The sequence below is a fragment of the Microcebus murinus genome, chromosome 7, assembly GCF_040939455.1.
Source record: "Microcebus murinus isolate Inina chromosome 7, M.murinus_Inina_mat1.0, whole genome shotgun sequence".
Taxonomy (NCBI): domain Eukaryota; kingdom Metazoa; phylum Chordata; class Mammalia; order Primates; family Cheirogaleidae; genus Microcebus; species Microcebus murinus.
The window spans coordinates 23060555-23084704 of NC_134110.1; the positions used below are offsets into that span (position 1 = coordinate 23060555).

The window sequence follows — 24150 nt, forward strand, 5'->3', positions numbered from 1 at the left end:
TCATCCATCTTGCTTGTGTTATTTGAAGGAGGCCCTGTTTCTGCCTACTTGTCATTAGTGCCACCCTCACCTGTCAGGAACCTTGCCATTCAGACAAGAGACCGACATAACCGCAGTGACAAAACCCCGTGTGTGTGTGTGTGTGTGTGTGTGTGTGTGTGTGTGTTTGTGGCTAACTGGAGGCAGGGCACCAAATGTCCACGTCGGGGCCCCAGAAGCTCTACTCAGGGAGATCCCACCCCTCAACCCCAGAACCGCTTTCAGATCCGCAGACCCCATAGCCTCCGGCCCCTTCCTACTGCCACCGCGGCTCCACATCAAGAAATGGAACTTAGGAACCCCCCAGACGTTGTATGCTGCAATTTGGCTAGGGTTTCATTCTAATCTAGTCCAATTTTATTCCGGCTTTCCCTCCCGTAGCAATGAATTACTATTTATGAATTAGATGGAAAGGATGCTCACAAACCAGTTTCTTTCTGAACAGACTACGAGATGAGGATAGGCAGAGGTGCCACTGAGGACTGAGGAAGGGCCCAGGTGGGTGAGGGAGGTGCTCGGGCTGGTCCTAGAAAAGCTCTGGGAGCGACGGCCTCAGGTACCGCGGGCTGCTGTCTGCTGACACGACCTTTCCATCTCTGGTCTAAAGAGGGGCTCTCGCGGTTATCGCTGGAGGCCCCGAACATGTTTCTGAAGGCCTTCGAGAAACTTCAGCAGAAAGATGGCCTATCCCAAACCAGGCCAAGCCGCGGGCCCTGAGCCCTCCCCCTCAGCCGCGCCGGGCCGAGGGCGCATTTGGTGAGAGTCTGGCGGCCTCTACCGGAGCGCCTCTGCAGAGGGCCGTTCCTCCAGCCCGGGGACGACATGTGGCGCTCTGGAGAGGTGAGGCGAGCGCGCGAGTGCGCCGGGGGCGCTGGGGGGATCTGCAGCGGGCAGCGCGCGGTCCCGGGCGCGGCGCACAGCGGAGCCGCAGGGCGGCGGCGGGAGCGCGGGGCGCCCGAGCCACTCAGCCCAGGAGCACCAGGGAAGTTCGCGCTGGCAGCATGGGGCGGTGACGCCGCACCGGCCTTCCGCGCCTGCAGCCGGGCGAGAGCAGGCAGAGGAAAAGGATGCACCCTCGCCGACGGCTCGCCTCCCGGGGCCGGCGCGCAGGGTAAGCCCCGGGCGTACCGGGCCGGGGCAGTGGGGTAAGAAGATGCGAGCAGGGGCGACAGGACTGGTGGACCCGGCTCGTCCCGCACCTCTCTCCTCGGGGCGCCCGAGCAGCGGGCTGCATGGCCGGGGAGGAGAGGTGGAGAGCGGGCGGGGCGCCGCGGGCAGCTCGGAGCGCAAACTTTCCCCTGGCGACTGCGGGGGCGAAGCCGCGCGCGGAAGGGCAGGGGGGTCCTGGGAGGCGCAGCCCTGCGGGACGGGACGCCAAGGCACAGCGCCTATGGCCCCGCGTGTAGGAATTGGGTGCTAGAGGCCACCAGCCGTCGCGGGAGCCCGAAGGGCGAAATCGCCCACCTGGAAGGCCCTGTCAGCTTCAGGGCTCTGAGGTGCTTGGCGTCCCAGCGATGCTCGCGGGGTGGGCGCGGGCCTCGCGGGGGTGTCGCGCGCTTGTCGCGCGGGCTGCTCGAGGCCAGTGGACTAGGAGCCGCCGCTGCACCGCGCGCTCCCAGCCGAGGAGGAAGGCGCTGCGCAGCGGGACGCTGGCTCAGACCCGGGGCAGGAGCTGGGGAGGTCTGTGGGGGCCGGGAGCGAGCCGGGGAGGGCCCGGGAGCGGGAGACACTCGGCGAGCCGCTGCGGACCGGGAGGGTGGCCGACCCTGCCCGACTGCGGGGTGCCGGGGCGGCGGAGGTTGCGGCTCCGCAGTGCAGCCCCGCGCCCACCTGCCCTAGCACTGCGGCGCTGGCGAGCCTTCACGGTGGTCTGGGGGGGCCTTGGGGGTGCAGCTTCTCCTTGGGGGGTCCTGACTCAGGACTGAGGGACGACAGGAGGCGCCGCCCGGATTTCCCGCATGCAGCGCCGCGTGCTCGCTGCTTGTGCTCTGGCCCGGGTCCGGCGACGAGCCCCAGGACGCGCCCAGGCGACCACCACATGGCACGCAGCCCTTCTTGACAGCAGTTGCAGAGGGCCTTCGCTTTTGAGGTGGAAGTACCTGTTGTGTACTTCCCAATACCGGAGTTTGCGGGGCAGGGGGGTGGCGGGCAGGGTGTCCTCCGGAAAAGCTCCTTTTCGAATACTCGGTGTTCGTATGTGGTGAGCACCTATTTGCGTTATGCGCATATTGAGAAATACGTGCCTTCACTAAGGTTAGTTGCTGAGCCCAGTGACGGTGCCTGCCTGGATTTCAAATGCGTAAATTACTGTCCAGCACCGAATTGAGAGACTTCCCCAAATGCAGTGATTATTAACTTATTTAGACAGGGGGACAGGCTGCCGAGAAAGTGGCAACTCTCTCTTCTAGGCAGCATTTATTATTATCGTGATCCTGCAGAAGACTTGCTTCTTAAATGTGCTTTTTCTCCCCCTCTTTCTACATAATTCCTCTCAGCACCTTGCAGAACAAGGAGTAGCTTGCTGGCTTTGAACGCGTGGCACATATTTCAGAAAGGTAAAATTATTCCACTTGTGGATTTGACAGATACGAAATACAGTTGCGCAGATAACTCCAAGCATTTATTTTAATAATTGGGTCAATGGATCATTTGATAACATGCTAAAAAGTAAAACAGAGTATTTGAGACATGGAAAAACATAAATTAGAATGATTCTGCACTCTGAACACAAGCGAAAGTTAAGCCATCCTGTAACTTCTTTTTACACTGTAACTTACTGCCTGATGAAGGTAGTAGGAGATACCTGGTGTGCTGGGGGAGGACAGCCACATGCCCTTTCTGTGTTAATTTCTTTGGTAGCAGTAGGGTTTGATTCCAGGAACTGTGACACAAAAACATTCTTGTTCATATGCTTTCCCACTTTGTGTACTTTTCAGCTTCAAGACCAAGTTGAAGAGAAGAACAGTTATTCTTACAAATTCATCTGCTTCAGCTATTATTCTTATTGGGAATGGACAATGGAATGTTCTCTAGCTTTATCATGATCAAAAACCTCCTTCTCTTTTGTATTTCCATGAACTTATCCAGTCACTTTGGGTAAGTTATCATCTGTGCTTTTATTTTTACAATATTAGGGGCACTAGTGCCTTTCAGAAACCTTATAAAGCAGAACATTAATTCAGATTCAGCAAGCCCTCTTTTACCACCTTTGCAGTTCCACGCCCTTCAGTTTGTTGTAAATAAACAAAGAGTCCTTGCCTTGACCCAGACTTTCTCCCTGAACAAGGCTGCTCCTAGTATGGGGTCTCTGAAGTGAGTCAGAGAAAAGAGGCCGATTGTGTTTTCAGAAATGGAAGCTGAGAGAAGTATAAGAGTCAGTTGTATTTCTTCCTACTCAGGTTAAAATGAGATTCAGAAGTTCACATGCATAAAGGCCAGTCACTGCTTGTTAGACTGGGCAGGGTGCAACATTTGACTGCCCTTCTGAGTTCCCTTATATGGTTAAATTTGCCTTTAAAGCCAGGTCTGTGCTACATGGCATTGAAAGGGACTCACTGCTCTGACCCGAGCCAAGGGCCTGGAGTTGTGGTCCTCTGAACACAGGCGCAGAGACCATAACTACAGGTGCCTGAAGATACAAAAGACACCCATGAGGTTATGGCATTAGGATTTCTATTAACCTCTTTCATTTTGACTTTTGGTATCCATGTGTGAATTCCAACTTTTTTTCATGATAGCCAGCATTCCAGATGAATGTTCTTAGGGGGCTGACATTCCTCTTCTTCCCCCTGCCCCCCTGCCCCAGAATTTTCCTAGTTAATCCAAAGGATTGGAACTTGAAGTTGATGGAGTATAATTAAGAAATTAAATGTCAGGACAAAAGTTGCCAAACCTTAGTTTTACAAAAGTGGTCTCCATAGGTTGCACTTATGTAAATTATCAGGGGCTAAGAATATACAGTGGCTCTCCAATAGCCTGTAGAGACCCCTTCTATCTGCCAAGTAAAGAGGATCCTTCCAGGGCCATGACATTTTCTGTTTGTCCTCTGGACATTTTCTGCTCTTCTGACCATTCAAGATCTGTGCAGAGGGAGAGAGAGAGAGAGAGAGAGAGAGAGAGAGAGAGAGAGAGAGAGAGAGAGAGAGAGAGAGAGGAGGCTTCAGACCTTACACAGGTGCCATTGCAAGTAAACACAGCACTGGGACTGAAGTCCAGGTCTACCTGGGCACAGGCCTGAGCCCTTAGCTAGGACTCTGTCCAGCAGAGCTAAGCTAAGGAGGATGGCTGTCCTTCACCACCATGAGCCAAGCAGCAAGCAGCGTGGCATTCTAACCATGTTAGTTTTCACAGGTGTGTGGTATGTCACAGCCCTTTTAGCCATTCCTGGTATTCCTTTGGAGAACAGTATTGTATGTCACTCTTGCTTTGCTTATCTGTAGTGGACACCTCTCCTCCTATACCCTTGCTTTCCTTAGCTGTTAAGTGAATGGTTTTCCTTTCCAAGTTCTCTCCAGCTGTTAAATCCTATAAACTGTGGTGTCCATAGCACTCCTCTAAATGAAAAGTGTATATATAAGTGAAATATTATAGAATTTTCAAGTTTGCCACTCAATGCATTAAGTAGTTGGTTTGTTTACTGATATACTACATAGATTTAGTAATATTTTGGAGGTGAGGAGTATGCGAGGGTTGGGAACACAAATTTTTGTGATAACATTTTGGTCAAAATATATTATTGTGAGTTTGCATTGAATAGGCATGAAATTATTACACTCCCTGGTAGATGCAAGTCTTAAATAGGAAGTAATGTGTATTAGGAGTTTAGCCACGAGAAGCAGTTATACTTTATTACTTATTTAATTCTGTAGCTTTCTGAGGTCATCTACAAAATAGAGGGGTAACTGTTAGTTTCTGGATGCTAACACCAACTAAGTGGTAGAGTACCCTTCAATCTTTCCAGAAAATTAACTGTTGGAGCAATTTTACTCATTTAGACATAAGGTCAACAGTCTATTATAAAACACTACCTACTAACTGCAGAAAATATGTGAGATACAGAAAACTATATAAGAAGGAAAATATCCTTAATTCCACCACACAGAGGTAGTCATCCTTCACATTGTGGAGTGCTTAATTCCCCTTGCTCCTATTCATATTTTTATATAGTTAGGATTATACTGCACATTCAGTTTTGTACTGTGCTTTTTGGCACCTAATGCTTTGTTATCACAAACTCTTTAAAATTTGTGCTTTTAAAATGGATGGATATTATTACAGTGCATGAATGCCTTCTTGTTTAGCTACTTCCTTAATTTGTGATGTTTACATTATTTCTCATTTCGATATGGTGAACATATTTGGCTTACAACTTTTTTAACCATTTAAGATTATTTCTATTAGGAGATGTTTTCATAAGTGGAATTTTACATCAGGTTGTTTGACTGCTTTTAACTCTTGACCTTTCGATGAAGTGGGGTGTCTAGCAAAGCTGGAAGCTGAGTTTCACACACCCCGGCCAGCAGGGAATATTTTTCCACAGTCACATCATAAAAGACATCAAGTCCCTGTTTATTTCCCTTTTTATTTGAGGCTCCTCCCACTTGCATATTATCTAAATGTACTGAAGAATAATTTTGTCAAATCCCAAAGAAATTTTCATAATATCTGCTTGACTTTAAAATCTTGGAAAACACTAGATATCCCAACATAGGATATGTGTTTTAGGTGAATCCTAGGAGCAACTGAATGAGCTGAGTACCATTATCCACATCTTCCAGCTGGGGGAGGTGGGATGGATGAACAGCTACCTTGGGAAGTTCACAAACCCACTAACCACTGGGATTCCTTACTCAGTAAACTTCCCATGTCATTTTGTGGGGATATTTCTTGGACTCCTTTATTTGACTACATATGGTTTGCAGGGTAGTTCTAGGTTAAACCAGTCTAGAGAGGAGGGGGACATAATTTAGAAAGGTATTTACTGTTTCAGGTTAGAAAGAGTTTTCTATACTCTGGGGAGAAAAAGAGTTTGGGTCAGCTCTGTCTACCCCTCCCCTCGCCCAAAGAAAGAGTTTCTGTGATCAGGTTGAAAAGAAAGGTGAAAGGGAAACACCCAAGGTCCTAATTTGAACATGATTCTAGGACAAGGGAAATGCTGACTCCTGTAAATACATGAAAGAGGCCAGAGAACTGGCAAGAGGGTAAAAGTGCTATATGAAATCAGGCCCGGGAGAAGAAGGAAAAAGAACATGTGTAAGGTTTTGTGCATAGACTATGTGGATATGCAGTGTTTGTGAAAAGTGTGTGGCTTTGGCAGTCAGAAAATTTATGATTGTGATAAGTGAAATATACTTGGGTATTATATGAGATAATTAATGTGAAATTCCTTTGAAAGTATATGAGTATTATTTCTCCTTTTTCTGATCATACTGTTAATTTGATTAGAGTCACCAGCAGCTCATGTTTAATAGCCTTTATAATTCTCCTGTTAGTTTTAAATCATAGAACAGAGGATGAGTCAAGCATACAACAGAACAGAGGCCTTATTTGACAGTCAGCTTTGTGCTATGGCTCATTTGGAAAGATAAGATTATTTGAAACATTATAATTATTTTAATGAAACTGGTAACCAAAAGCACGTGGTATAGAAAAACTAGCACAGAAACACTATCGGCATCAATGTTATGTCAGAATTTATAATGTTAAATTTAAACTGGAATTAATTTGTCATCATTAAGAAAAATCATACCTTATCAGACATGATGGACTAGTGATAATTGCAAGTTAAATTTGAGCATCATCAGCTCAATAATAAGGTAAATTCTGATTCCATTTATTTTATTGCCTTAAACATATTTTAGAGGTTTATTGATTGAAGAAGAAAATATGTGTTAGAATTTTATTATATAGCAGCTGCCATTCAGATAGACTCGGGAAAACAATATTTTATAATCAGCAATTAAAAGTAGGTTCTTGTAGAAGTGGTTTAAGAACATGAAGAGATAAGGTTATTCTTTATCTGTCTACACAAGTGTGCCAACCTGGACCTCCAGTTTCATGAAGGTCCTTTTCATACACACGCTCAAGGACAGTTCCCTTCTTTTAAGTAGAGCAGAAAGTACATTCTCTCTGAATCATGCAGGTACTTACAATGCCTTTTTAAATGGAAAGTTGTCTCTTGTGAATTCCCAGATGACAAATTCTTCCTATATTGTAGCTGTAGGTTCAGGAGGCCCAGGACAAACAGTCATTGCAACAATTATAACAACACTCAGAAAGCACCACTGATGCAGTTAGCAGGTGCACGAGCCCTGGTGCATCCAAAGCTTTTAGGGACCAGCACAGATCAGAAACGTAATTATTGTGTATCACAAAAAAATGTAGGTGACTAAAACAAGGCTACCGAGGAATGGCCAACATTTTTTTAAAAGGTACTCAAAGAAAATAGTTCTCAATTATATGCTTTTTGAAGGAAACTTTTAGCGTGTTCGTTATGCCCATAGGCAGTGAGCAAAGCTTAGGAGAGACAGCGTGCAGCTCTCTGCCGACACCGTCTGGCAGTCGGCTCCAGGATGAGTCACTGGCTCGGTTCAAGGGGAGAAGGAATATGTGGGCTTTTGGATTTTTACAAAGGTTCAATTGCATAAGATGCATGTTTTAATTGGTATAATTTTTCAGAGGAAAGTATTAGAACCAAAAGTAAAAGGAAATCTTTTCATGGAACTCTGGTGGTAGCAATAACCATTATCAAAATTTATATTAGTGTATCTCCTTAATCTCCAGAATGCATTTGCCAAAAAAATGCACTACTTAATTTTCACAAAATCCTCACTTTTTACATGAAAAAGCTTAGAGAAGCGTGTCAAGATTTCACTATTGGAAAGTGGTAGAATCAAGGTCTACCTCAGGGTTGCAGGCTGGGGCTAGCATTCTCCACTGTAAGCTTTCCCCAGAATATCCTAATATTTATGGTGCCTTCTGAAAAGGGAAAGAATGGGAGATGAAATCTGTATAATGGAAACAGAAGAATATTTTAATCTAGAACTCAATATCATTATAAATGTAATGAGTGGACCAGGCACCGTGGCTCACACCTATAATCCCAGCACTCTGGGAGGCTGAAGCAGGAAGATCATTAGAGCCCAGGAGTTTGAGACCAGCCTGGACAACATAGCAAAGACCTGTCTCTACAAAAATAAAATCGAAAAAAATTAGCCACCTGTGATGGTGCACACCTATAGTCCCAGCTACTCTGGAGCCTGAGGCAGGAAGAATACTTGAGCCCAGGAGTTCAAGGCTGCAGTGAACTATGATCACCCCACTGCCCTCCAGCCTGGAAGACAGAGTGAGATCCTGTCTCTTAAAAAAACAAACAACAACAAAAATACAGTGAGTCTACTGCAGCCCAAATAAAACCCAATACAAAATATGGATTGTGAAATAAAATGCTATTGAGAAGGAATCATATGCTAGGAAAAGTAAGACATGCTATGAAACAAGCTTTAGCAGTTCACTAAAAAAATCCATTTCATTTGTATTTATTTAACAATTTATTTCAAAAGCAAAAAGCCATCCTAAAAATTAATGAAACACAGAACCAGTTAATTTTCAGTTTTTAACAAAAACAATTGGCCATCACTCTACAATCAATTTGGTTCCTGGTTCCTGGCCCCTTTGGCAGATATTTAGGATAGCGTTAGTATTATTTAACGCAGGGCAGTGTGGCTGCCCAGCTCTGCGCTCTGTCTCCACACTCTCTGTGTGATGTCAGAAGAGTTACTTGGACTGATGAGAGAAGGATCACATCAGGTAGTCAGTCAGTCAGTGAGTCTGTCTCTCTCCACTCGCAGAGACAGACCTGTTTTGTTTTATAATAAAAAGCTACTCATGTGAAATTGCTTCCTGCTTGCGGTCACTCCTTCACACCAGCGCTGCCTGTGTTATTTTTTCCCAAGCAAGGAGCTAAAGAACTAGGATAACAGTCCACCAAGACGCTGGACCTGACACTTTGGTGTGTCTGGTCATTCTTTGGCCAAGAGTACACCAAGAAAGGAAAGCAGACTGGCATGAGACAGACAGTAAAGCAGTAGGGGCCAGTTAAGATATTGCTATGAAGAACGCTATGAAGAATAATTCAGAGTGAGAGATAGTGAGTGTGCCAGAAGGAGATGCTGAAGCAGAGATCTTAGCAAAGTGAGGACGTGAGAAAAGCTGCTCTCAGAGAAGCCTGAACTGGCAGGAGGAATGGCCGGAGAATGCAGGGTGCTACCGGGGTAAGGAGACCATGCAGGGTGGTATCAGGAAGAACAGTTGACTTTTATTTTGAAGGTCAAAGGGCCATTGTGTGGTTTTGAGTAGGAGTGAAACCGTGATGCAATTTAGATGTGACAATATGTGACTTAAATTTTAAAGCTTACTCTGGGTGCTGAGTGAATAGAATGGAATGGAATCTGGGGTGGAGTGAGAAGAGCTTTAAGGAAGAAGCAGTGAGGACAGTTGAGAGGAGACTGCAGTGGCCCAGAGGAGTGACTATTTGGTCAGTAAGATTTGTTGGTGGGTGATAAGTTCACAGAAGAAATAGAGGCCTCAAGGATGACCCCAAGGTATTTGGTCCGAAAACCTGATGGGTTCCTCGCCTGTCATTGAGCTGGTGGAGACAGTAGGAGAGCAGCCTTGGTACAGAAAATCATGAGTGCAGTGGTGCACATGGAAGTCCTGCAAGACACCCGTTAGATGTCCAAGTGGAGATGCCAGGCAAGCCCCTGGACGTAGAGGTCTGGGGATCAGAGAGAGTGGGTTGGAAACATGCACTCGAGATGCCTCCATGTGTAGGAGGCATTGAAGGCATTTGGACTGAACGAGACTGGTAGAGATTGAGTGTAGACAGAAAGGAAGAGGGTCCCTGGATTGTGCCTGGGACATGTCCGTGTTGAGAGGTCAGGAAAGTAAGGGCAGGGGCGGCACAACTGAGAAAAAAGAGGCACATGAAGGGAGGAAGGACGAAGAGGGCAGGGTCCTGAGCCCCAGGAGAGGAGGTGTTGTAGGAAAGACTGGTCCGCTCTGCCAAATGACGCTCACAGTTCGAGTAAGATGAGGATGGAGACTTGCTCTTCAGATTTGGCACTGTGGATTTCATTCCTGGCCCCCAGAGAGAGGTCCCCTGGGGCTGCGGGTAGGGAAGTCAGGTGGGAGTGGCTGCAAGAGAAGGGTGGCAGGGGTTGCTAATATGGACCCATCTTCCAGTGAGTTCTGATGAGAAGAGGAACAGAGAATGGAGCATTAACTGGAAGGGCATATGGGGTGAATGAAAGGCTTCTTTAAAGACAAGTGATAGTACAGTGGATGTGCTTACTGACACTGGAGCGAGGAGAAACTTGTGATTAGGACAGTGATGGCACATGTGCTGTATTGTCACCTGCATGGGCCTCCAGCATGGCTGGAGAAAGGAGCGGCTGAATGCAAGAAGGTGGGCAGTGTAGGAGAGGGGCTGTGGCCGTTGGGCTTGGGTTTGACCTTGCAGGCAGTGTCCAGGGCAAGCATGCAGAGCCTCCACGCAGGGTGGGGAGCAGGGACAGACCTGAGGACTCGGGGAGCTGAAGGGCAGAACTGGGCGGACTTCAAGGTCAGGCCCAGGGGAGTGGAGAGACATAAGAGTTCTGGCATAATGCTCCACATGCAAGACTCGAGCCCCATCAGACAATTGTTACGAGTTCTTATTTTCTACCTTTAAAAGGGAAAACTCTTACTTAGAAACTGGGGATTGACCTTCAGTGTCCAGCTAGTGTCCACCATGGTAGTTTTTTTTTATTACATAGGTTTTTTAAAAAAACATAGTTAGCTAAAGTGGTGTGTGATGGACATTTGAGGAAGACATCACAATGGTGCCACTTAGAGGTGCTTATTTAATGACTAAAAGTAGCAAACAAACTGAAGATACAATACATTTCTCAGAAGTCATTCAATACTGGGAAAGAAGAAACTTAAGAAGACAGATAAGACTGGTGCTTAAAACTAGCCCAGTTCAATCCCCAAAGTAATTTCATGTTAAGGCCACAGTTGCCATTATCGATCCCATTTTATGGAGATCAGAAATGACCCTGGACGTAGGCCGAGATAACACCAGGAAGCAGTGTAACATCGCACAGCAGCTTCACTGGCATCATGGGTGATACGACAACACCGAAAAGATTTTTCTTCCCCAGAACCATGACACAACTTGTACCCTTTAAAATGCCAAAGTAAGGAAACGTCATCAAGCATCACTTAGTAGAACGAAGCACCTTTAAAAAGGTGAAATCTACAATTTATGATTATTATTATCATCAAAGAATGTAATACTGAGAGATAAATAAGTTTATTTATTGGTATAAAATCCTTTAAAGTTTCCCCAAAAGGAAGATAACTTTAGATCTTAGTCAAAATACAACTCCTTGCTTCCTTGGCCCTTTCAGAGTAATGAGTGATTTCCACAGCAGAGTGCACCTGTGTTGGTGGGGGCTGATTTGGAGGTCGCTCCCTCTGAATTCCTGTCCTGCTGTCTTCAGACCTCTCTCCCCTCCCTTTATGCCACAGACGGAAATCCAGCTATGGCTCTGTGCACCCACCCTGACCACTGCCCACGCCCAGTCACTGGGCTTCATGCCTCCAGCCTTGCCTCTCCCAAGCCAGTCACTTACACGCTGCCCAACCACCTCAGGGAAAGTGCATACAGCTCCCCTGACCTCCAGGGGGTGTAGCTGGGCATGCAAAGTCCTCTGTGGACTGGCATGTGCCTATCTCCCCATTGGCACATGCTGCTCTGTTCCCCGGAGCTCTCACATGCTCTCTGCAAATGCCACACTTGTTTCCTTTCCAGGACCACTGCTCACAGCACCCCTTTGCACCTTTCCTTGGTTTCAGACCCAGTCTTCATGCTTAAAACCCTAGGTCAGTTTTCCTCTTCCCTGAAAATCAGGGGGAGGCCCAGAAATCAGGGGGAGGCTAATGCAAGGGTCTCAGAATCAAATGCCTTGAAAAGGCCAGGCATAAGACAACAGGGAGAGGTGGGGAATTTGCACAATTGTAAGAGTTTACCCTATTTAAAGATGTTCACAATCATTTTTCTTAAACACTCTGCTGACGAATGAAACCCATTAGTGGATCAAATTTCATGGGCACTTCCCTAGTCCATTTCATCAGAAGTCCCTGTATTATTTTGTTTTTCAAGTGCTTTCAAAACTGAAACACTGCTAGCTGAAGTTAGTCTTTAGCTTAGAAGCAGTCCTTAAAGATCGTGCAGCTTGGCAGAGGCGCTAGCAAGTTCCCTGGACTTCTGTGAGCTTCTCCTTTATGAAGGTTCTGAGGCCGGGGCTAAGGAAACTCAGCGTTAGCATCCTGTGATAAGGCCAGGGCCTTTTCCATGGCTGTGAAAACGGTGTGTTTCATAACTATGCACTGCAGATGAATCATTTTTGAGAATGATCTGTGGACTGAGGAGGGCTTCCCAGCTGCTCATGAAAAACAACACAAAAACAAAGAAAACAAAACCCTGCTCCTGCCCTGATAGGCATTTTTAAGGATTTTTAAGTATCTGTTTCCTGCCTCCTATCTTCAGTTAAAACAGCGAAGAAAACACTGGCCATCCTCAGCCTCTATCGTACCAAGGCCCACAGATAAATACAAGAGGCAGTTATGGCAGGACAGGGCAGATACTAAAATTCCTCCAAGGCAAGTATAATTATGTGCAAATATGTGTTGATATTTAACCTTTTTTTTCTTTTTAAATTTTGGCCAGTAACTGGCAGCTGAGCTTTGGAATTCTTAGGCACTGTATCCTATCCCATTGTTATTGGAAATGATGGGTATTTGTGAAGTGAGATTCGGAGCCAAGTGGGGTGGTGTTTCCCCGAAGCTAGAGGAGCAGTGTGTCCTCGTCTCTACTGCTGGAGAGAGCCCAGGAAAACAGTGCCCACACAGACAGTGCTCACGGTCTCAGAGTGGTCAATAATGCAGTCCAGTCTTTGTCCCCATTCAGATCTAATGTAATTTAAGAACATTTTCACCACAGAGAATGGAAGAGCTTAGAAAAGTTTTCTTGAAACATTAAGAGATGCTTTTTCTACTAATGTATATGTTCTCACTTCAATTTGTAAGTTAAAGGAGGCAGCAAGGACCTTCCAAAAATTGGGCACCTGGACTAAAATTGAATCATCGAACTGACAAGTTATAAATTCCAGGGGAAGTGGACAATGAGGCCAGATTTGGTTTGACCAATAGTTACACAGCTGGGCAAATACAAAATATAACTTCCTTTCTTTACACAAATCTGGAAGAAGATATCAAGGCTGTCCATCTCTCTGTTAAGCTGTGTGAGGCATAGTGCTTTGTCTTTCTGACGTGTGAAACTACCATGGATATTAGAGAAAAGGGAAATTTAATATTTTTAAATACTAAATCACAGAGTATAAAAGGTATGTGTCTGTGGGCTCCATACTAACAGGGCTGAATTTCAGCTCATTAGAGCTTCGACTATGTACATTGTAATGGTGATGTGAAAATTAGATGAAGAGAACTTTATATTCTCTCATTCAAAAGGGAATAGCTTTAAGGCCAGTAAGGAATTGATCTGTTAGATGCATTCAATGAAAATGACTGACTTTCAAGAACTGGGTAGGGCAGGCACACATTGATTCTGACCTCAGCGTCTCTCCAAGGATGGCAGCCCTCAGCTCTGATTTCAGCCCTTCCATGGGAAAGAAAGTGCTTTCAGCAGAGCGAGGGCCCCTCAGCCAAACACTTCAGGGAAATACCAGGAATCATGTGTTCTTTTCCCAAGTGCCATGGGTGCTGAATTCTTGGGAGCCTTAGCTAGCTATCAGCTCAGTAAGTCCCCCTTAGAGCCAAGCCAAGTGTGTGGGTCAAGTGCTCCATAATTCAGAATGTCTTGCATGTTTGCACATCTGGAAGCAGCTGGAGAGACCTGAGGTGGGGTCCATGCTCTCCAGGTGTGTCACTGTCTTCTGGGTTTGTGGACTTTCCTTCCCCCCAAATAATATCCCCTTTTGTCTAGATCTGCTTGGGGCTGTTTCTGGTTTCTCTCTGCTGCATCTACAGAAGCTTGGGGAGCCTGGATAACATCACTCCACTGAACGAGCCAGATATGTTCTGTGTCTTCCCTGAGATTCAACCTGCTGTTCTCGAGGGTTTTACTGTGGGACGTGTTAGGTCACACAAGACATGCCAGGAGCTGGGTGTGGGAGCCCAAAGAGATGACACAGACGTGATCATTTCTGTCACTGCACGCTCTAATCCTGGCATGTTATTCACAGCACAAACGTTCCCAATCTAGCTAAGGATGCAGTAAAATTTGGGCGCAACAACTTTGTCTTTCAACTTATGTAAAGTTTTCCAACAACCCCTTCCAAGTCCTAGCACCCATTGTCAGTGACTCACTAACTGTATGTGAACTCAGTTTTTCTGTGTTTAAACCAAACCTCTAAAATCTTGTATGAGAGTGAATTATACTCTGCTAGTCCATGTGCAGTGGCTAATTTTGTTTTAAAAATGGCTAAAATCTTGACATAAACAGCTCCTCAGAATCACAGAGTGATAGATTTTTGAGCATCATGTTAGGTTGATGGACAACTAGCCCAGAGCAGAACATCTCTGGATATTCTAGAACTAAAGCTTATCCATGCAGAGCAATGACCTAGGCAGAGCGGGAGACCCCTTCTAAGATGCCCTCCCTGCTAGATGGGTCCCCATATGATTCCCCGTTTTCTGTATCTTGAGAAGAATTTGTAAGAAATAATATGTTTTAACTCTTTTTTGTTTGTTTGTTTCTCTTTTAAAAAGCTTTTCACAAATGCCAACCAGTTCTGGAAAAGATGAGACCAATGATAACATCACAATATTTACGAGGATCTTGGATGGGCTCTTGGACGGCTACGACAACAGACTCCGGCCGGGGCTGGGAGGTGAGTGTGCTTTCCTCAGCTGAGGCCAGCGAGGACCCAGGGAAACCTTAAGCCCCATCTCAGGCTTGTGTGTGCTGTGACTCAAGCAATTCCTAAAAGAGCTTCCCTGCAAGGATTTTGAGTTGATGGTTGCTTTACCCTTGCCAAGGATCCTGCATCCTTTGTTACCATTTTTCCAGATGCAAGAAGCTGGGAGACACGTCCCCACAAACTCCCTTCTTCCCAGATGATCTTAACCTCCATTCTGGTTCTCTGAAGGAGGAACCAGCTCTTAGGTGTTATTAAAGCTGAAATAATATACAAGCAACCTCATTCTCTCATATCTATGCAAGTCCTTTTCAGAAATCCACTGAATGCAATTGTTCTTCACATCTTTATAGGTTATTATGTTTAAATTTTCACTGTGGCAAAGGTTGTAGTATTTACTTGACTCTGCATGAGTTGATAAAAAATAACTGATAGTAGATTGTGCTTTCAGGGCACAACAGACATGGCTTAATTTTATGCTGAGAATTGTGTGCAGTTTCTAGGCACGTGCAATGCCCATGGCTGTAACCAGTTTAGAAGTGGTGAGTTTGAACTTCCTGTATTAGGTGAGGTAGAAACATTCCAGGAAACGCATTCTTGGAGGAAAAGTTTAGTTCTTGTCCAGTATTTGCATTTTTAATGGGGAGATTAATTTACAGCATTAATTGCCATTCCTCTGCCTTATGGACAAGAAAAGTAGACACAGGCTCCTTGACAATATCTTACTCTGCCCTCTGAATTATGTCCCCAGGCTTCTGTGTCTAGCAGCCCAGTCCCAACACCCAGAAGGATCAAAGCACCTAGAAATCTACTGAGCTGCTGTTAACTCTTATGGCATCCTCTCATCCTCCTGCCTTCAGTCCTGCAGGGTGGGCGGATAGTACGGAGGGCCTAAGGGGTGCCTGGCTGGAGCTGGCATCTCAGTGGGGAGATGGGCACACTGCAGCATGCAACACCCAGCATCACAGGCACACAGACCCATGAACAAATACACACCATGCAGATAGATGATCATCACACAACGACATGTGACCCCAAGGGTCTCTGACCCATGGTGATACTGTGGAGTGGCTTGGGGTTATTTAGTGTGGGCTGTAGTGCACTCCGAGTGTGGTTCCTACTCATAACCATGGGAGGTTTCAGGGCTCAGGGGTGCCTGAGGAACATACAGATTTCCCCCCAATATTATTAGCTGCTTTTATCATTGTATATATTCCCAAGTAATTTTAAATGAACTAGTAGTCTCCCATGATAGGGATTTCTAACAGTTCAAAATGCCATTTAAGGAGAAGTGGGCCATCCCTGTCTCAGGGCACACTTGTGGGCACTTTCTCTTACGTCCCTTCCCTGGAGGCCACCAGTGCCTCCAAACTCCTCTGAGTCAGCAACCTTCACCCCAAATTGTCCAACCCCTTTTAAAGCCACTATGCATGGGGAGGGCAGGGTTGTGCACCGCCAGGCTGGCATTATCGCTGCAGGTTTAGAGAGGAGGAGACTGAAGCTCAGGTGTTGGTGAAACCACCCAAAATCCACAGCCAGGCTTCAACCCACCTATACTCAGAACTGCTCCCCAGGGGGCAGAAGTGCAATGACAGCCGAGCTGCTTTCTTTATATGATGGATGTTTTATTTCATGTTATAGTTTGGAGCAGCTTGGCTTCATTTGGTATTTGTCGAGTCCTCCACATTTACCCAACACGTTGTGAGAGCCCCCTGGCTGCAAAGAGTGAAGTCAGTTAATAGACCGAGAACACAGGGGCGGTCAGGACAGCGCAGGGTGAGTCGGTGCGAGCCGAGGAACCTGTGTCTGTGTTTCAGAGCGAATCACTCAGGTGAGGACGGACATCTACGTCACCAGCTTCGGCCCGGTGTCCGACACGGAAATGGTAGGTCCCAGGGCACGGCCCCACACAGACTATTCTAAATAAACGCTGACAGGAGCCGCTAAGGACTCTTGTACTCTGACGTCACCTCGTTGCCTCCCTTTGCATTAGGAGTATACTATAGATGTGTTTTTCCGACAAAGCTGGAAGGATGAAAGGCTTCGGTTTAAGGGGCCCATGCAGCGCCTCCCTCTCAACAACCTTCTTGCCAGCAAGATCTGGACCCCGGACACGTTCTTCCACAACGGGAAGAAGTCCATCGCGCACAACATGACCACGCCCAACAAGCTGCTGCGGCTGGAGGACGACGGCACGCTGCTCTACACCATGCGGTGAGCGGGCGGGGGCGCGGGGCGCGGCGGAGGGACCGTGCGGGCGGGCACAGCTGCCCGTCCTCTTCCAGGGGCCACGCAGCAGAATTGTGACGAGCATGGGCTTGAGGATTGCATCCTGTGTGTCTTGGGCGTTTTTCGCCTCGAGATCCACCCACGCTAACGCTCAGGTACATTCTGTCCCTTGGCTGCCCTAGGCCCATGTCCGTTTGTTATTTGTGCTTGTTTATTTGGTTAAAGCTCAGGAGCATCTTTGCAATAGTGACCCAGATAGTGTCAGATAGGGAACATTTATTTTATAAAGGTTGCATTTAAAAAATCTAAGAGGAATCTAAAAGGGTCTTTTCTTTTTTTGGTTGCAGTTGTGCAACCTTTGGACTTTTTAACAGCTCGTTTCTCACATGCTTTGATAACATTCCAGTGCTGAGGTTAATTTTTAGTATTTCTGGTTTAAAATGACCATTAGTCATTTTTTAAAATTCTGAATTATTCATTGTCCTTGAATAAATCAATAAATTGACCAGCAAGAAAGCCTCCTTTATAGCTTTTCAAAGTTTCCATGGTGGGTGTGAGTGTGCTTCCGAAAATATTTTTTAAATCAAAAAAAGGCACTAAAACCAAGTTTTTGTTTTTTTTTCTAAAAAAAGCCCATGCATTTAGGTAGACATTAGTGGAATTTCTCTATCTTGCTACAATTTTTCACAATAAACTTTGTATTTATTTTTTCCCCCCACCCGCATTTTCCCCCAAAACTTTGCATTTAAAAGAAGCAAACATAGCAGAAAATGGTGTTGTTACTATCATCTTCAGAGGCTGCATTTCCTATATGTTCTGAGGCAGTAGTCCCCAACCTTTTTGGCACCAAGGACCAGTTTCACGGAAGACGAATTTTCCACAGACTGGGGTGGGGTGGGGATGGGAGGAGCTCGGGCAGTGATTCAAGATGGGGAGTGGCTATAAATACAGATGAAGCTTTGCTCACTTGCCAGCGGCTGCTCACCTCCTGCTGTGTGCCCCCCCCCTCAGTTTCATGGAAGACAATTTTTCCATAGATTGGGGGTGGGGTGGAGGGTGGCAGAGTTCTGTGGCCCAGTCCCCAACAGACCACAGACTGGTACTGGTCCTTGGTCCGGGGGTTGGGGACCACAGTTCTGAGGAACACTTTGACACACTGTGTCCCAAACTTATTTGACAGTAGAACTTGATTTTTCTTGTACCAGTCCAGTGAGGAGCTGTGTGATGAGTGATCCTATAACATACACATCTTGGTATTCTTTGCCTTTCGTCATGCTTGGCTTTTCCTTACATTGACCTGGAACATGTTTTGTTCATGGATGGAGACATGAGTTGTGAACATCAATGTCCTTGGACGGTGCCTTCTCAATAAAGAGAAATATGTTGAAAAGCTGAGAAACATTGCCAGGGTTGAGAATAAGGCCTTGCTCATCCTCCTGTGGAAAAGGAGGGGTACGGAGAGACAGAGGGCAATCTCAGCTCTGTGCGCAGAGAGCAGGTGTGGAGAGTCAGGTGTTGGACGATGCTGAGGGGCCCACACCGGAGGAATGATTGGATGTGGCTGTTGTGAGGGTGCCTGTGTTCTGTTCATAGAGTAAAAATACCCACAGTCCTCACTGGACTGTTGTCCTTGGTTTTCATTACTGAGAGACTGTAGCTAGGTCCAAAGCCTGAAAGGTATATCACAAAATGTGCAGTTCTAATTCTAGAAGACAATGGGGTGTTCTCGTCTGGCTCATTATTGCCGGAACGGGCTGGGGAGTTAGGCCTATTTTTTAGAAGAGTAAGAGGCAGGAGGGGGGCCTCTTACTGAGCTCTGCGTACCAGGCAACTTCATAGACAGAGAACCCTTCAGTCCTCAAACAGCCCTGTCAGCCAGGTGACCCTGCGACCATTAACAGGAGAGTGAGGTGCAGAGGTGTTCGGAAATCAGCCCAGAGTCACGCAGCTAGTGAGTGGCAACAGGAATTTGAGTTCAGGTCTTAGGAATGTGCTTGTTTAATCCACCACATTTGAAAATTGTAGGGACACAGCATTATTAGATATAGGCTGGCCTTATTACCCTCCTCAGACTGTCATGCCCAGAAGGAAGCCTGAGAGGTGAGAAGCAGAGTAATTAGTGGCTGTTTATGCAGAGGAAGTCAGCTAATGAGTTGCTAAGTTGGTAATGAGTTTTCCTTTTCAGTCATATACAACATTTGGAAAGTGGAAATAGTTCCACTTCCAAGTGTTATGAATTTTAATGGGATAGAGCTATAGCTATAATGTGATAGCATTTCTACCTATTGATTTGGGGAAGATGGTGAAATGGCAATACACATTACTGGTGGGAATACAAATCATTCCATGGACGGTGATCTGGGGCCTCCACCCCATTATCAAGGGCTTTGGTGGCACTGCCTTTCTGATCAGCTCTGGGCCACACCTGTCGAGCCGTGTAAAAGCAATGATATGCTTTGATCTAGTAATTCCCACTAGTAGTATCTATCTGAAGAAAATAACTGGCATATGGATGAAGCATCATACACAGAGGTGTCTATTATGATATTACTTGTGATACCAGACATTTGGGAAATATAAAAATTGATAAATTTTTCAAATAAAATTGTATCTTTAATTTTTTTTTTTACTTTGGACCTAATTTTAAAAAATGAAACACGAAAGCATAGAACAAATCAGGGTTTATGTGGTGTCCTTTTAACCTAAGATGAACATCTAGAAATGTTTGAAAAAGTACAGTTACCATCTCTTAAAAAGTAACTACATAGAAGTTATTGTACTTATATAGAATTTAAAAATTTTTTCTTTTTCTTTTTAGTTGATACATAAAATTTGTACATGTTTGAGATGCAGAGTGATACTTCGGTATGTGAATACTATGTGTAATGATCAAATTAGGGTGATTAGCATACCCATCACCTCAGACATTCATCATTTCTTTGTGTTGTGAACATTCAAAATCGTCTCTCCAAGCTTTTTGAAAATGTACAATAAATCATAGTTAACCATATTGAATAGGATTTTTTGTGGAAAATCCCCACCATGCCTCAGAAATCCTTTAAATTAGTATTCAAAGATATACGCAATCAAGCCAGATGGAATTCTTTACATAGGTGATTCAAAAGAAGCCAAAGGAATGTAAGCCTTAGATGTCATTTGCTCCCAAAATGTCCGGCCAAAAGCCAGAGGCACTTGCCTGGTGGCGCTAAATGACACTGTTGGTTTTTGAAGAACTATCTACCCACAATGGGTCATTCGTTTACTGGGTCTGAAGCTAAAGTTCATCAGCTGCTCAGAATAAAGCCCAAAGAGAGTGGCAAACATTTCCCATTGGATCCTTAAGAGCATGCTTACAAAGTATGATCCCTTTTACGAGCCATCCCCAGGGCTCTGCTTCCAACATTGGCTAATAAATACGCATATTCCTTGAATGGCCACTTGGAGGTAGCATTGTCACATTTTTGCTTGGTCATTGGCTGGCAGTATTCAATAGCACCTGTTTTAGTATAATAAGTAACTTGAAGAAAATGATTTATGTTATGCATATTTGATTTGTGGGCAATATATTTGAAGGAAATTATGCATATATATTTGGAAGTTTTTAACTAGAGACTGAGATGTGTCTGTATATATGTATAAGCACATATGTCTATACATACATATACCAGTGTCTAGTTAAAAACTTCTTTCCTGAAACCAACAGATATATTGGCCGACTCTTTAAATCTTAAAAATAACACTTATTTTTTATTGAAAATAATCAAAATATGATTTAAAAATTTATTAAACATGGAAAATCACAAAGTATGGAATATGGTTATGATGACATCAAGACCAAAGAGAATCAATATTAACATTTTGGTGTGTGCCATGTCTATGTGTCTCTGTGTGTAGTATCTGTGTTTATATGCACATAGTCTACTATAGTTTTTGAGTGGTCTCATTCTCTGGAAACCATTTCTTAAGTAGCTTTATAATTTATAATATACAGTATTGAAAATATTTTCTCATGTTATTAAATATTGTTCTGAAACTTTGTGATGCATCACATTCCATCATGTGGTTATCCTGTCTTTATATAGCTTCTAACAAAAATTCATGTTATTTCCATTTTTTCCCTCTGTGGTAACATTGTGATGCAAGCACATACATATACCCTTTGAATAAATCTTAGGACTTGAACAAAACATAAATCTTTTGATACAAATTTTCAAACTGTTCTCTACAAAAAAAATATAGCAGTTTTATCCCACCAACAATGGGAGGAGCAGTTGCCTCTCTTTAACTTCCTCCCTGACACTATATATGTGAAAATGAAGTGTCAACCCATTTTACTACATAAGATGCAATTAGCAACCAGTCTATTAAAAAAACATGCGTAACAGTTACTCATCTCAGGATTTCTAGTGCATCAGCTTTGTTCTTTTCCTTGGGGACATATGTCTTACAGAGCTCCCTTGTCCTGACTTAATTTAGAGGTAGCCTCATTCCCAAGGTTAGAGACATGGAGCCTGACTTGCACACTGCTGCTCTCACCTCTGTCTGCCTGGCCGGGCTCCCCGGGCACGCACCCACACCCTTCCTCACTTCCCCAGTCCCTGAAGACCAACTGCCTCCCACACATCTCCCTGAGAGCCTTCTGACTTCCACCCACCTGCTACCTCCCTGGTTCGGCTCTTGGTCCTCTAGGCATGATAGGAGCATTTTGCACACTACAGTTGATTCCCTAAGTTCTGTGTTCTCCACTGAGTGTCTTTGGAAAATTACTGTGTGTATGATACATGTGTGACACTCATGTATGAACATGTGTGAACTCCTGTGGCATTCCATATATTCCATATAGTACCAGTGTCAGGTGGAGGGGGAATGTAACACGGGTTTGTGGAGGCATGAATGATAATGGAACGAATGAGACACCTTTTCTTATACAGGGCCATCTCACTGCTTAGACCTCAGTATGAGAGATTTAGCAGAACCAGAGAGTTTCTCTTTCACAGATAAGAGCAGTGCTTAGGTTTCTCCCAATTTTATAAAGAGGTTTTATGTTTGGCTAAAAATTTGTACTTGCAGCATACAAATGAGGCTATTTTAACACTTATTTCTTGCATAGTTGGTTGGAAAACATGACCAGAAGTATTGTGGGTCTGTTGTGAAGGCTGTTCTTCTGCAGTAAATTCAGTCATTCAGCCTAGGCTGGCCGTACTTCTGACTATTAAGTACACATCTCACAAAGGACACCTCGTCCTTTGCAAATGGACCACCTCCAGCACAGTTTTGCTTTCTTAGGTCCAGACCCCTCAAGAGCTGTGGACACTCTCGGTTCTAGTGAGAGAGAAGCCAGACTCCTGGTGTAGCTCTCGCCTGGCTGGAGCAGGGACCTTCTTAGACAGAGACACGTGCATGCTAAGGGCCACGTCCTCCACCAGGCTTTGGGGTATCTCTCGTGACCTCTCCTCAGAGCTGGGATGTGGCAGGCCAGTCTCTCAGCTGCAGGCCTCCCAGCTCAAGCCTCACAGATAAAAGACCCAGACACTCGGTTGTATCTGAGTGGAAAGAACCGCTTGAGCTGATCTGCTAAGTATTTTGTGAAAAATAAAAATATAGGTGGCCTTAGTTATGTGCTAGGTGCTTCAGAACATACAAACCCATTGAATCCACAGAACACTCTTAAGAATTTGGTATCATCATTTCCCCCCTTCACAGGTGAGGCGAATGCAGCAAGTAAAAGAGAATGCCCAGGAATTAACCTATCATTAAAGCTCAGATTCCCAAACCTGCCTGCCTCTCCCTGTTTTAATACAATATCTAGGAAACCTGTTCATACGGTTCAGCCCGCAGAGCCTCCCCAGGGAGCGCCAAACCTGCTTACATTGAGGGGAAGACAGGACAGAGAGTTCAGAGCACCAGGAAAGCATTGCTGTCACGGAAGCGCTGTCAGGGAAAATAAAGTGTTGTGTTTCTGGGGAGTGTTCCCAAGGCCACTTGGGGGGTCTACGGCCGCCTCAGGTTGCTCAGAGCCAGGGAGCTCGTGCTTACCCACCAGCAAGCAGCCGCCTACCCCTGCCTCCAAGGCTCCGGGACACATGGGCCCTGAGTCACATCAGAGGGCAGCTGAAGGAGTCCTCCTCTGTGGCCACCTGGAGAAAGGTGGACAACCAGCTCAAAGACTGTGGTCCTCCTAATAGGATGAAACTGATGGTCTCATCTCTGCATACGCCAGGCCTTGAGTTTGTGACAACCCATAAATGTTAGCCAGGTAAGAGAAAATTCAGAGCAGTCACTGTTTCACAGTTATGTGCTAAGGCAGTAAGGATTTCTGAATTTACCCTGAAAACAATTAGGCATTTGCCTGATACTAATGTAGAAGGAGGATGTGCTTGGGTCCTCCATGCCTCCAAAGTGTCTCCCAAGTGCCGTGAAATCTTGAGTTCTGTTGCACCCCCGTAGGCCAGCAGTAGCCAGCTGCTTTTTCCTGTAACTCAGATGAGCATGCAGAGCGTTCACAGCCAGGGGACTCAGGAAATCCTTGGGCTTCAGTGAAGGTTTAAAATACTTCTAGTGTTACAATCTTTTAAGGGAGGTGATTTTTCTGAAGTATTTTAGAAGTATAAATGATCAAATAAACTATGAATATTTTCATAGATATCTAACATGAAACTCATACACATTGCTAATCTCATTTTTATTACTGAACTTCATTTTTTCCCCAGTAGAGTCTAAGTCTTTTTTTTTTTGTAATGCTTCAAGCAATAGTAATAAGGTCGATAAAATACACACAATTAAAGATAAGCATTGTCAGTTAGCATGAAAACAGAGAAGAAAAAGAATTTGGGGTGGAACAGCAGGAGGGGCAGTTTGTGCAGGGAGCAGTCAGGGTCATGAGAGGCCTCCCTGGGCAACT

The 24150-nt window shown here is 45.2% G+C and overlaps 1 protein-coding gene across 1 annotated transcript in view; it reads left to right on the plus strand.

Moving 5' to 3' along the window:
• The first annotated feature begins 478 nt into the window (after positions 1-478).
• Positions 479-24150, plus strand: part of GABRA5 (gamma-aminobutyric acid type A receptor subunit alpha5) — an 85260-nt gene continuing 61588 nt past the window's right edge. The window contains exons 1-6 of the mRNA XM_012760278.2: positions 479-1150; positions 2535-2594; positions 2976-3135; positions 14872-14993; positions 16838-16905; positions 17014-17234. Coding sequence (XP_012615732.1) covers positions 3050-3135; positions 14872-14993; positions 16838-16905; positions 17014-17234 — 497 coding nt within the window. The 5' untranslated portion in view covers positions 479-1150; positions 2535-2594; positions 2976-3049. The remainder of the gene's footprint in view (positions 1151-2534; positions 2595-2975; positions 3136-14871; positions 14994-16837; positions 16906-17013; positions 17235-24150) is intronic.